The sequence below is a fragment of the Chelmon rostratus genome, chromosome 14, assembly GCF_017976325.1.
Source record: "Chelmon rostratus isolate fCheRos1 chromosome 14, fCheRos1.pri, whole genome shotgun sequence".
In the NCBI taxonomy this organism is placed as follows: Eukaryota; Metazoa; Chordata; class Actinopteri; order Chaetodontiformes; family Chaetodontidae; genus Chelmon; species Chelmon rostratus.
The window spans coordinates 6,707,092-6,721,974 of NC_055671.1; the positions used below are offsets into that span (position 1 = coordinate 6,707,092).

Consider the following 14,883-nt stretch of genomic DNA (forward strand, 5'->3'; position numbering starts at 1 on the left):
ATTACGCGATATTTTGCAGTTTGCAGGTTTTAGAAGCCGTTTAACTCAACGATACAACGAGATATGATGTAATTCAGGTGTATTTCGCAACATCCATCAGCCATTCCCCATTGAAGTGTGCATCTGACTGTCGCCACCTGATGGGCTCGTTTGATTGGCTAAGCCCTCTTCTCCCCACCCTCTTCTGATGAACCTTCTGAATCTGATTGGCCGAGAGGCCTCTTCGTGAAGTTTAACGTAATCCGGGGGCGTTGCCATCTGCAGGCTGCTGGATGGATCCACTACAACATTATTACAGTGCTGTCTACGCGTCCATGCTTTACACCGGTAAGACACTGTGTTCACTGCGTTAGAAGACAAACAGCTTTTTGCTTTTGACTGTGTTTTTTGTGCAAATCCTCTGTTTGCGTCGCGCTCAGGTCATTTTGGTATCAGCAGGTGTGGAGGTGCAGCCTTTTGTCTCACGGTTCCTAATAGAAATGCACTGAAACACAGGCACAGCACATCAGCAGGCTGACCTGAACTTTGTCTCGGTGATTAGTGACGGCAGTCGCACTAATACAACACTACGATACAAGAAACCGCTAATTTGAACAGAAAGTTTTAAAATAAAAACATCACATCGCTGATTCTCTTGACTTTCAGATCATTCATTCTGGGTCATTTTTGGTCCAGTTGTGATCAGCTGTGTGCAGGATGTCTTTGAAGGCAGCATTACTAGGAGGTGTCCTCCTGTTTAAGTGTGAGGGAATAACTGTCTCCACTGTGCAGAGGTGGGAGACTGATAAAGTAAAATTCTTCTGCACAAAATTTTGTGTTGCCACCAAATGTGCTACCAAAAGTGTCAGAATAGACTATAACAATGCATCATATTGTTCTGTATAAACTAATCATACTGTGTTTTCTGTATGTAAAATCACTCGCTGGTAATTATAGCTGCTAGGTATATGTACAGTAGTGGAGTAAATAGCACATGTAGTGCATAGTAGCATAAACTAAGTGAATCTAAGTTAAGTATATATACCTCAAGGTTGTACTTGAGGGCAGCACTTGAATAAATTTACTCAGTTACTTTGCATCACTGCTATTAATAAGGATTTATGTGCATTTGTAATGAGGCTCACGCTGTGCTGAGGTGAGAGGTTACACTGAAACCATTTATGGCCTGTTTAAAGAGGAACGCCGGGGCTTAATTTATAAGATTCAGAGGTTAATTGCGGCAAGTTTTACTGCTGATTATTCTAAGGATTATTGTAATTGTCGGATCAAATTTAGATTCTAGAAAAAAGTATGTAGGCTTTGTTACAAATAAGTTCACCATCATCAGAAGGCTTTATTACTTTGGCATCACTTCTGTCATTTTAACAAATTGGCATTACCACCTAATGACTGCTACTTATATGTTGCTCAAATGTCATAATTTTGACTGAAATACCGTATAATATTTTCACAGGAGACCAACAATGAGGCCAAACAGTCAAGCGTTCAAACACAAATCCTCACATGACACAGAGAGGGAATTTGGAGGAACCCTGGGTGAGTCCGAGCAGCCCGACTTACCTTCCATCACACTGCTCCCACTGCCGTTTTATTTAAACCCTTTAACCATGAACTCCACCTTGTATAGCAATAAATGTGACTGCATGTGCTGCAGCTGAGCAGCGTTCTGTTCATGTAGTCCTGTCACGTGTCACTTCACACTTCTTCTTACGCCTTACGTTCATTGCACTGTGTTGCTTCCAGGTAAAAGCTGCTCTTCTGTACAAACTGCTGCACATCAAAGGTGAACATCAAGTGAAACATGCTAAAGAGCTGCATGTATTTTTCAGTGAACAAAAGGAGATTTGATGAAAGGAAGAAATAAAACAGCCAGCATACAAAAGAGCATTCTTAGTAATTTGCTGTTTTTGATACAGACACTGGTGCGCCGGTGGCTTTGTTGGTACGTTAACGGTCATTAAAATGCTGCCACAAAAGTCACTGCAGTAAAGATCGGTAGTTTCACAGCATGAACTCCATCAGCACAGGACTGATCATTACAGCTCTAACTGAGAATCACCACAGCCACCCAAGTCATATCTGTCCTTGTAGACATGACATGTATACGAGCACTAATACAGCACAGCTTGTGTGTGTGTGTGTGAGCATTTCCTGCTCTGTTCCTTATATTGAGCATCACATCCAATTTGTTCTCCAGTTGCTTTTAAAGTAGAACCATGTTTTGAACATAACGGCTCAGGTCTCAGCAGACTACAGATCTGACGGTACTGAAGTGAACCACAAGTTTTGTTGTACCCGTACTGACAGCCCGTCTGAGTGTTTTGCCACTGCATGCTTAATTATTCACAGTGAACACATTTGCTATATTAATCTGGTACGTTAGATAGTCTCACTGGTCAAATGTGCTCCATTATTAAGTTTTCCCTGCTTCCAGCTGCTTCTCAGTAATGTCGCCAGGTTGTCTGAACACTCCCTGTAATCGTCTCTCAGGTGCCATATGCATCCCCATCTTTCTTCCCCTGACGGTTCTGTTTCTCATCTGTGTGAGTCGATCCCCTGAGGCCAGTCTGCTCCAATGGCCCCCTCCCCTCCCCTCCTCTGACCAGCTGTGGGACCCTCTGGCCCTCGTGGTTCTGCTGGGCTGGATCGCTCTGCATGCCCTCCTCTATTTGATGCCATTAGGAAAGGTATGACACGTTTGCCAGCCATCATCAGCCTGGTCACAGGTTAAACTTCCATTTAAACCAGTAAGATGCTGATACATTATATACATTACATTATTTTATGACGACTTTGATGATTTGACCAACCATGCAATCATCTGTTGTCTGTTATATTAATTAATGACTACATGATGATTAATACTAACAAACTGAATAATAATTATCATCAATCAACAATCCAATCATCATAGGATCAGATAATAAGGGTAATCACTGTTTAAAAGAATGATTCCAAGCATATTGTAATAAAAAACATTAAGTTAACAATCAGTTGGTAAAGTAAAAGGCCACTATGGCCACAACTGGTAGTTATAAAATAATGCTACTTTGAATTTCCCAGCCTTCTCATGAGCCAGCTGCTTTAAAGGAATAGTTGGCTATTTTGTGCCTGTTGGGTTCTTGCCCAGTTAGCTTAGCTTAGCATAAAGACTGGAAACAGAGGGAAACAGCTAGCATGTACAAAGTTTGCAAATTCTCACACGCACTACCGCTAAAGCTTTATACATTATCAAACATTGCTGTATACCTTGTTTATCTAATTAGTACAGAATGTAAAGTGTTTTAACAATTTGCCAGGTTTAGTTAGCCGGACATGGAGCAGTTCCCTGGTAACCAGTGGAGGCCACGGCAAGTTACTGCTCCAGGCCGAGAAACGGTGCTTAGTGTCAGCTTTTTGTACGTATTACACAATTGAGATGTAACGTGATAATTAGTGAGCTAGATTTGATTAGATTTGTTAGCCTTGCTTGGACGGAGCCAGGCTAACTGTTTCCAGTCTTTATGCTGTGCTAAGCTAACTGGCTACTAGTGTAGCTTCATATTTAATGCATATGTGAGAGTGGTATTAATCCTGAAGTGTATTTCCCAAAATTCATGTGTCATGTTTATGTGTGACGTGCTAAAATTGAAGTGGAAGAGGACCACAGGTAGAAAAATAAAGAAAGAAAAAGAGTCATGAAGCCAGCAGACTACGATAGTCACTTAGACAATGTTGATTGAAATGTTGCTAACATTAGCCACCACAGGCTACACCAGACCCAGAGTATAGCTGCAAAGATCCAGAGTGTAATGAATTGAGCAAAGGTGCATTTAATTGTGTATGAATTCAGCAAAGTTAAAACTTTATCAATAATCACAGAGACAATTCTTATGTGCTTTGACTGAGCCTGTGACTCTGTTCCAGTTATTAGTGTATGCACAGGATATGTTTGATGTGCTCATGTTCAAAATGATTTCCCTGCAGGTGTCTGAAGGATTAATGCTGAGGGATGGATCTCGTCTCAAGTATCCCATAAATGGTAAATGATGATTTTTATTTTGGATTTAATATGAATAAGCTAAAGGCACAGTTTTAAGTCTTTTAGCATGATTGCGAGAAATGTTGACCAAGGACTACCTTTGTACTGCGAGTAACGGAGGATAATCGTGCTCTTGAACATTACTGTCCATAATACTGTAGTGCTATAAAGTAATACTATGTTAGCTGTACTTTTTTCACAGTCATGGACCTGCTGTGTCATTTTATTCTTAGTTTAACCTCTACACTGTCTGTCTGATCTGACCTTGAGCTAAAGTTTATTGAAGTTACACAATCTGAAGTTCCACCACTTCCAACTTTTACCTTTTTTTTAAACCAGCCTGTGTCAGCCTGCTTATCTCTCTCCCCCAGGCTACAGCATTTAGTTTTGTTTGTTTCTCTCCCTCAGGTTTTCACAGCCTGTGCATCAGCGGCGTGTTGCTGATGTTGTTAGTGGGGCTCGGGGCTCCTCTGGGGTATCTGTTTGAGCTGCTGCAGCCTCTGGCAGTGTGTGCAATAGCAGTGTCATTCCTGTTCTCCGTCTACCTCTACATCCGCTCCTTTTGTGCTCCGTCTCATGCTCTCGCTTTGGGGGGCAACACAGGTGAGAGTGAAGGTTCATCATTAAAGGAAGAATCCACCCTAAGACAATCTTTAAAACACAGTTACTGGTGATGTATGCTGCGTTTGTAGGCCTGTTTTATTCTTCGGTTGGGGGTTTTTGGTATTCCTGTGGGTAATTATCTAACAGCCGAGCTCTCCAGGAGCCCGCAGGCATCAGGAACACTCTTTCAAGCAAGCTGACCCTGCTACACCGGCTACGCTGTGCTCTGCTGCATCTGAAGGCAGAAACCTGAGAACATCCAGTATTATGATTCAGCTCCTGCTTGCTGAAGATTACGTCCATCCCAGTTTGCGAAAAGTAAAAACCGAGCAAACCAGCAACATGCTTCCAGTGCCGTGCTATAAAATCAACCGTAGTGATTCAGTTAGCGTGAGAAGAATTTAGTCAACATGCGAAACAGGCACCTGCATGTACGTTTAGCTGATGACTGAATTAAAGTGGAGACAGGCAGGTGGAATCTAACTACAGATTTTACATCACAGATCGATAGAGGCCTTTTTCGGAGCAGACGTTTTGTGACTTGTAATTGCAGGAGAAGCACAGAAGTCGCACTGCTAATGATGGCTCTGTTCCTTTGAAGCACCCCGGGAAGCCAAATAAACCCGGAGCTTTGAACTCGCACATCTAAATGACATGCAGCCGTCAATTAATATTGTTGATTGCAGCTGTGCTTTTTCTACTGTGACATGTCAAAATGTCTGCTGTGAAAAAGCTCTATTGCGTCTGACAGTGAGTGTATCAGACAGTAGATTTTTATGAAACTAAAATATACAAACAGCTTTTGACTGCACATAGATTTCAGCTAATTGCTAATTAAGTGACTGCTGAAAAGCATTGCGAGCATGATATTAATTCACTTTTCACTTTTTATTTACAGTACATACCTGCACACACTGAGAGCACAGAGTTGTATCTGTATATTTGTTTAATGCACTCATCCCTCTTCCCTGTTAGGAAATCCGCTGTATGACTTCTTCATCGGACGGGAGCTGAACCCCCGCATCGGAAGCTTTGACCTTAAATATTTCTGCGAGCTCAGACCGGGTCTGATTGGCTGGGTGAGTTAAAGATCAAATCACTTTCAAATCCATCCATTTTTGTAAATGTATAATTCAGATGATGAAAACTTCTGTTGAAAGGTGTACTGTCCTTTTCTCCTGCAAAGAGAAAGTAATGGAGTAAAACAACAGAATTTCATTTGAAAGCAAACAACCTCAAAAGAAGAAAGATTGCAACAAAAAATGAATGTGTTTGTTGAAACATAAAGCTGATATATCTGAATCTGTTGTGGCATGTGGGGCGTGCTGGTTAAAGCAACACACTGTTATCTTTCACTTTCAAGTCTGTATGATTTAAGATTTGTACATGCACACAATAACAGGCACTGATGTCTTTGTGAAAGACCCAGCACGGCCAACAGGTGGCGATGTTGCTCTCCCCTGATCTTCCATAATAATTTGCGGTCTTACTTTGACACAGAATCAGAAACTTTTCTCCCTGATGACCTGACCCAGTGAGACATTTGTTGGAGGACAGGGATGTGCATCATTATCTGTGTCTGAGTCATCAGACCCAATAAGACAAAATATAGAATTTCCTGTGAGGATTACAAATAAGGCTCCTAAAATTGCAGCAGGGTCTTTATCTTCACTAGCCACAAAAAACAGCATAGAGACAGTTAAAGGATCGCATCATCCTAGAAGATGTTGATGTAATGAGAGCTTTATTTACGTTTTTTTGCCTCTGTATTTACAGTATAAACAGTGAAACCTTTGCACATCTGAATTTTTGAAAGCCAGGTGCGTAGGAGAGGACAGAAAAAGCTCCCACCAACTGGCTACAGACAGTGTGTGGGAGATTTTTGCTTCCTGTTGAATGTTAAAACTATTTACTTTTAACTTTCAGCATCGTACAATTGCTGATAATGTGCAAAATAATGGACATATTTAGGGCTAATACCGGGAGGTAAACTGTATTTGTCTTCTGTTCACTCACAGAACAATCCAGCTTTACTGATGTTTTCTGTGAGCTCTTCATAACATGCAGTGATGTTGATGTTTTGATGGTTCGCTCCGTTCTCACCACAAACTGTACTCGGGCAGTGCAGATGAAAAATGCTGCCCAACGAGCGATGTGAATCATTTTTCACTTCACCTGTCTCCCTCTCAGGTCGTCATAAACCTTGGCATGCTGATGAAGGAGGTGGAGCTTCGCGGCTCCCCCTCCCTCGCCATGGTACTGGTCAACAGTTTCCAGCTGCTGTATGTGGCAGACGCTCTGTGGAATGAGGTGAGGGGGGCAACAGAGTCAGAGATGAAGATGATGCTAAGCACTGCACATCCAAATGTCACACATGATTTCTCATTTTAGTCCTGCAGACAAAGCTGGCACACCAAAAGACTTCAGAAATGTTCGGCCTGCCATTTTTGTACTTTGAACTATCATTACTGACTTTTCAAATAATCGCCACAACAGGAGGCAGTTCTGACGACCATGGACATTGTGCACGACGGTTTTGGCTTCATGCTGGTCTTTGGGGATCTGGCCTGGGTTCCCTTCACATATAGCCTGCAGGCTGCCTTCCTGGTCGTGCACCCACAGGCCCTAAGTTCCCTCGGAGCAGCGGTTATAGTAGCGCTGAATGGTAATCTCGTGTCGGCTCTTTCCCATCAGGCTGTAATATGTTGTGTCTCATGGTCAAAGACGGCGACGTTAATATGTTTCTCTTTGCCGTCAGGTATTGGATATTATATTTTCAGAAAATCCAACTCACAGAAGAACCAGTTCAGACGGGACCCTTCACATCAAAGTGTTGCAAGTCAGTCATTTTTAAAAATTTTGCTCAAGTGTTTTTAATGTTTTCTCTAAATCAAGACAAACAATCTCACGCAGGCTCTGTCACGTCTTATTTCTAATAATGTATCTCAGCTCACGCTGTATATGTGAAGAGAAGGACAACACATTTCCTCTCTGAAGTCTCAGAAGTGACTTGCAGATTTTACTCAGGATTATCTACATTTTCCACGACTCCTTGCAGGACTGGAGACCATCGCCACAGCGACAGGGAAGCGGCTGCTGGTGTCCGGCTGGTGGGGACTCGTTCGCCATCCCAATTACCTCGGTGACCTCCTCATGGCCCTGGCGTGGTCCCTGCCGTGTGGTAAGACAGCAGAAAAGCCACCGCGAGGCTCGTTTTGCATGCAGGCCACACCGACTTAACGCAGAGAGTCTTCATTGGAAAAAGTGGATGAAGCCACAGATAATATATTATTATGGGTTATTATACTCATCATTTGAATAAATAGATGTGCTGGTGCTTTTAATGACGTGAGACACATCTCAAAAGTAGTGCCGCTCATTTTTATCTGACTCATAACATCACTTCACTCTGAACGATAGCACAATTTAAGAAGTGAACCTGCACCTCTGTCACTGCTCTCCATCTGCACAGTGGGTGGACAAAATAACAGGCACATCTTACAATACAATCCTGCAGCCCTGCAGTAAATAGCAGCAAAGCCTGGTGAAGCTGATGATGGTACGGTTTTGATGAGACTGTCAGATGTGTTGATTAATCTAAATGGTCAGGTTAAAGGCTTTAAATCAAGGAGTTTCTGTCAAGTGTCTGCTTCCTTTTTACTAATACAGCTGTTCTGCTGCTAAATTGTTGGGGCTGGATGTGGTTATTAATTAGCACTTGTTCTGATCCAGGGCCTGAGAGCTGTTTGGTGCTGAGCAGGTAGTGTAGAGTGGGTTGTTAGAGCTTTTGTATTGACGAAAGAACTGCCTTCTGCAGCCTGGAACGGCACTGTGAGAACAGTGAGAGCGAACCAAAACATGAAGTAGCAGCTGAAAGATGATGAAAAGCTCCTAAGAGCTGAGGGGAACTGCAGAGTCACGCCATAATGATCTGTCGGTTCATACGAGTCCCGACCAGCAAACCCTTTCAAAGTCTGTATTTTCATGGCAATGAAAATACAGACTTTGTTACCACTTAAAATAAGGATCTATCTTACCAAAAAAGGCAAACAAATGAACAAATCTTTCAGCAACTGACAGTGTCTGATATTCTGTTCTGTCAAGACATTTTTGGTTGGTACCAAAAAACTGTTGAGGTTTGATACCCAGCCTTCACCACTGTGATTTTTTTTTTTTTTTTCGTGGATTTCTTTCCTGTCCTTATTAGATAATTATACAGTGTTTGTGACTGATGCAGAAGCAATGAAGGCAGCAACAGCCGGCTGTCTTTGTTCCTCTGTAAGCTGCCTTATGTTCTCAGAAAACTCACATCCTAAAATGGTTTCTGTCAGACTTTTGTTACAGCTGACACATTCTGCTCATTGATATTCAAACGTTATGTGACTCAACTTGTGTAGCTGCCTTTGTAATTGAGATGTACTGTAGTTTCTGCCTTAATAGCGGCTGCAAAAAGTCATAAACTGCTAAATTATGCATTCCAAAAAAAAAAAAGAAAGAAAGTAAAAAAAGAAGAAGTCATGATGGCACTTTTCAGACGGATGAAAGCGGCGCTGACAAAGAGGAACAGTGGTCACATCCAGACCCTCGCTCAGGAAACACGGACTCAAAGAGGTGTTTGCTCAAAAAGACTTTTGTAGTCTCAAAAAATAACCGTTGAGATGACTCAACACTGGGAACATTAGGAACTCAATTAAACGTATTCACTGCGGGGCTTTTGTATAGTTTGAAAAGAAAATGCACAGCTATGTGCAGAGGAGGATGGACACTTGATTACAGCCTCTTTCACGTATTCGCATCATAAACATGAAAGAAGGTGTGAGCTGGTTTCTCATCAGTGAATCATAAATATATCATAGCTTTCTTTGACATCATGTTGTTTTTATTCTGCATGCTGCTTTAGTCCATCTCTCCGTGTCTTCTCTTTTCTTTAGGATTCTCTCATCTCCTGCCTTACTTCTACGTCATATATTTCACCATCTTGCTGATTCACCGCGAGGACCGCGACGAGAGACAGTGTCGGGCAAAATACGGACTAGCGTGGGACACCTACTGTCGACGTGTCCCCTACAGGATCTTCCCGTACATATACTGACGGGGAAGGCAGACGGGTGGAACGGAACCAAAACTGTCAAACAATATCCTCGTAACCCCACACAGACATAGCAATAACACACAGAGCACAAGTAAAAACCGGTGCTGCTACTATGTGCAGGAAGCTCACAGGTTTAATTCATTTGGTTGCAATTCATTTACAAAATGATGTTCAAGGGATCACAATTTCTAATTCATGATGTCGGTAAAGCCAGTCTGCTTTACAGGTGCCTCCTGTTCTGTGTTTCCACGGCTGAAGCATCCCAGCATGAGCAGCAAGTTCTCAAAAAACCCACATCTTATTTTAATGATGAGATATTTTGCCTGAAAAAGAACAAATAAAATGCATTTCCACATGAACACCAGTGCCTTTTCTAATGAAGCGACTCGCCCGCAGCACTTTTACCATGTTCGCTTTTTTACAATGTCGTCTTTCTGTAAATGTGTTGTGAAATACTGTGAAATACATTTGAAATAAACAACTACAAGCAGATGACACTTGATCATGCATCTTAATTGGGCAAACTGTTTTTTGAATGTCTCTGGGCGTCGTGGGAAACACAAAATGACATTGTGTTAATGTCAGGGACCTCTAGTGTAGCTAGCTCACATCACACATGTACAGAAACGCAGTTATTGTACAGTGTGACGAGTACAATGAAGCTGTCCTAATATGGCTGTGTCGGTTTTTAATAACCTTTTTCCAACCTTAACAACAGACTTCTAAAACATCTGTCAGGCTTCAGCTTTGAATACATTCTGCTCCAAGTTAAGGGACAAAGGGTACATTGGCTTTGTTATTAAGAGTCAGTGCCATCAGAGGCTCCTGATAAATGGCCTCAATCAGCACGACAGCAGCGGTCCCTCCTGAAGCTGATTCACCGTGGAGGTCACAGGTGCATCGTGCCCTCAACAAATTGTTTGCTGCCACTTTTCTAAACAGATTTCGACCCCCGTTCTATTAACAGGCGATGCCGTTTGTCTAAAGATTCTGTGCTTCAAATCTGACCTTTTCAATTATAAACGACCCCGCATCAAATCATGTTTCTCTCCCATGCAGCGAGGCGAGCAGATGACGGAGAACTCTGCCGATGCACACCTTCATTTTTCACCTCTGAGGCCCATTTACAGTACAGTTGGCCTCCGGTCTCGCCTACACAGCACTCAAGCTATTTTGTGTTGTTTTTCATATGCTAAGTGCAAATTAGGAATGTGCTTGTGTAATGCCATGGTTATCTGTAGTGGCTGGTTTTCTGCTAAATTAATACAGATGTTTCTTAGTTCTCTCTGTATGTGTTGCACGTGTAGTTAGCGTGTTCATTTTCTCCCTGATTCTGCTCATTTTGTTAAGAATTCTGTTCAGACAAGTGCATGACGAACTGTAACATTGCTGTTTTTGTCATATGAGTCATTTAATTGCTGACTTGTTTTATGCTCAACTTCAGTTTGACTGTAATTCAGTATAATTTGACTGTAGCAATGGCACCTGGCAGATAATAATGACTCTCAATGTCAACTCAATATTTCATTTTTACAGTCTTATCTAAACCTTTGGTGGAAAGTTACTACATGCATTTACTCAAGTATTGTTCTTAAGTACAGTTCTGACCTACTTGTACTTGAGTGTTTCCATTTAATGCTACTTCCTCCTTCTACTCTATATTGTGCTTCTTACTCCACTACTATTACTTGACAAAGATAGAAACTACCTTTTTTTAAGATTTCAATTTTTGTAATATGTGATTTTTCATTAAAAAAAACCTCATAAACTAGAATATTGGTAAAAAAATTGACTCAGTGGTTTCTCTTCACAATACTTATACTGCAGTTCAAATTCATATTCACCCATTGTGAAACTGATCCATTCTTCACAAGGCTATATTTTTAATACTCTTTTGTATATAATGTACATCGCCTTTACAGTTTATAGTTTATTTAGCATCTTTTTCTATTATCTATTTTTTTCTTTTTCTTCCTCTCCTGTTGTTGTAACAAGTAAACTTCCCTAGCGTGGGATCAATAAAGTCTTATCTATTAAGTCTTACTAATGTACTTTTACTTTAGTGAGATTTTGAATGCAGGACTTGTACTTGTAGTGGAGTACTTGTACATTGTTATATTGTTACTTTTACTTTAGGGAAGCTACTTTCACCACTGACCCAGACAGGCGGTGCTGGAGTTTTGCTCCTCATTCATCTTTAATAAAGATAATGATAGATTTGGACAAGAACACCAAAACTCAAATTTTCTGATCATGCTGCAAACATGTGTTCATATTTATCTAAACTGCCTAAACAGCCTCAGAATCAGTTCAGTCCAGTTTCTGAAATCCGTTTGATCCTGATCTGATCGGATATTCAGGCGACCAGCGTGTATTTTACTGAGGAGAGTTGCTGTTGCCCTTCCCACCCATAGAAAGCCATGACGATCTTCCAAGTGTTTAACCTCCATTATGATGAATATTTCAGTGGTCTGTCATCAGGGGTAAAATTAGACACTGTCATGATCATTACTAAGAGCAAAAGGAGCACAGCAGAAACCTCAGATTTAAAAGCCTCAAGGCCTCATTCATAAAACATATACTGTGATTCGATCTTAAAATTTAATCTTAAAGTTCGTTGTGAGCAGACCTGTTTGATTAAAAAGACCATTACAATTGAGCTTAAATTAGGAATTTGACCATATTTCAACAACATGCACCTCCTGTCCTGTCCCATGTAGTCGTAACTGATCAAACACAAGCACCACTACAGACAAATATGACATTTTATTTCTACCAGTTTATAAATAACTGCGCTGCTTCTCATTTTCATTTTGAGCAAAAGCACATTTTGAAGGTCACATTTTTTTTCTATGTGCATGTTTTTCACAGTAAAATGGCATGATTTGGTATAAAGGAGGCAATGCATTGGAAATGAACTCAGCATTTAGCTACAGATGAACGCGATGGGTATTTTTATAAAAGAGACAGCAGCTGACAGAGTGAGTCACGCTCGAGTCTCTGTCTGGACAGACGAGCCACCGTCCAAATAAAACCATAAGTGTGAACAGGTTTGACACATTCTTGGACAGTCACTGTTAAGACGGCACATCTGCTCCTGCCTCGTTCTCAGGACGAAAGAAAGCAAACACAACACCTAAATTCTCTTAAATCTTCACTCTCTTTTGTAATCGCAAAGTGGACGTGATGCTCTCATAAAATGATCACACAGAATGAATTTAATGAGGAGAGCTGATTTGTCAGTAAGGTGATGTTCTTCATGTTTTCTTTCTTGGTCTTTAAGTGAAAATTGCCAAAAGAAGGTCTGTGTATGAAATGATTAAACATAATTCCTACAGGCCACACACAACTCTTTCTTTTTAATTAAATCTCTTCTTTTAATGAAATAATTATTTTTTGACTTACGTTTCACTTCACAGTCTCTCTTGTCTTCCTGTAATTGTCACTGTTGGGGCATTCTGCTAGCAAAGCTTAACTTGAACATTCATTTACATGTTTACTTATCAAGTGCAGACCCTAACATACAGTGTGTCATTATGGTTTTCCTATGTAAGCATGCATGTCTATAAAGGCATAACAATATGCAACATCCCAGAGTGCCTTGCATAATAATGAACAAGCACAATGTGTGTGTGCGTGTGTGTCTGCATGCGCGTGTGCACCTCTGCGTGTGTGCGCACTTTGCCAATTGTGCATGCCAATCGTGACGTTTCAGGCCCATCAGTTGTAGCCAGTTTCCATGGTAACAGCTCTCTGAGAGCACAGACGTAGGAGAGAGGGGAGAGGAGTTGAGACAATTATCGTGGTGGAGGGTGCTGAGAAAGGAAGAGCCCGGGATGATGAGTGTGAAACGGTGTGAACCGTGGGATGAGACAGATCGAGAAACAGATGCAGGTGTTGTGAGTGAGAGAGAAATTGCGTGTGTGTGTGTGTGTGTGTGCGTGTGTGTGTGTCTGCATGTTGTCCATTTCCTGGGGTAGGCAGGTGTCATGCATAGAAGCACTGGGGTTGTGGTTGTCATGGATTCGTACATGAAGTGGTTGATATATGTACTGGATGTCACAGGAATTTGGAAAAGCGCATTGTGCAGAGGAGCAGGCATGTGAAACAAGTTGAATTGGATCTTTCTGTGTTTTGAGTGAGAGCCTCAGAGTGAGTCAACAGGAATCTCTAATACAATTTAGTTTCCATGGTGACAGCGGGGAATGATATGTCCTTTTCAAACAGAGGGAAAACGCCAGCTTGAAGCCTCGTTGTTGCTCTGTTTTATGTCTGAATCATTATTTAGACAAGTGATAACCTGGCAAACCTTACAGAGCCTACAAATGAGTCCCCGAGCCGCCTTAGAGACACACTCAGCATTTTCTGCTTTGTTTCTTTCCCCCCTTTTTTTAAATCAGAGACTGCAGAGCGTAAAAATGTCAGAAAATGTTGTGTACATGTACAGCTGCAGTGACATTTTCATCAGTGATCTCTTTCTGCAGAGATGAACAACTTAGTCCTGCTGTGCACGCGGCGCTCTATAATTTGATGTGTTGGTATTCAGGAGGTATAACGAAAGGTTATCATCCTCTCTCTGCCGCCTCTCCAGCAGAAGCTCTTTTCACATCAGCGGGGCATTTTCAGGGAATTCAGTTATTTCGGTGCTTTTTAAGAGGCCGTGTGAATGTCTCTGAAACCACTTCTAAATGCAGCTGTTTTTTTTCCACAGCTTTCGATGTGGCACTTCGTCTTCTGCACGCCGATTAATGCACCACTCAGTGTCCTCGCTTATGAACTCCCCTCATCATCCTCAGAGTCGCATCTTTCTTCTCTAGTGCATCTCTGGCGTTGGCAGAGCGTCTGCATAACACCTCACAGACGGGCAAATTACTGACCCTCAGCAGACAGGAAATAAGAAACTTGGACATGATCTTTTTGGCATTACTGTTTTATTAGAATATGGCATGAGAATCGCTGTTTATTAACTGTACATCATAGTGTAACCTAATAAATATAAAGTAACCCACCAAATTTACTGTAGCGTACATTGATGATAAATGTATAAAAGACAGATACAAATAGATAAATACAATTGTCTAAAATGCTTTGTTTAGAGCAACTACATAATGACATTCAACCGAGCTGTATTTCTCCCCCTTTCCTCGACTTCCTGTGCTTTAATAGT

General features: G+C 41.4%; 1 protein-coding gene across 1 annotated transcript; it reads left to right on the top strand.

Moving 5' to 3' along the window:
• The first annotated feature begins 284 nt into the window (after positions 1-284).
• On the top strand, positions 285-10,199 carry tm7sf2 (transmembrane 7 superfamily member 2). The gene is made up of 11 exons (XM_041952680.1): positions 285-327; positions 1,454-1,536; positions 2,491-2,687; positions 3,967-4,021; positions 4,430-4,624; positions 5,600-5,703; positions 6,815-6,934; positions 7,121-7,289; positions 7,383-7,463; positions 7,683-7,805; positions 9,556-10,199. The coding sequence occupies exons 2-11, from the start codon at positions 1,464-1,466 to the stop codon at positions 9,714-9,716; spliced, it is 1,278 nt and encodes a 425-aa protein (XP_041808614.1). The 5' UTR covers positions 285-327; positions 1,454-1,463; the 3' UTR covers positions 9,717-10,199.
• Positions 10,200-14,883: the final 4,684 nt, after the last annotated feature.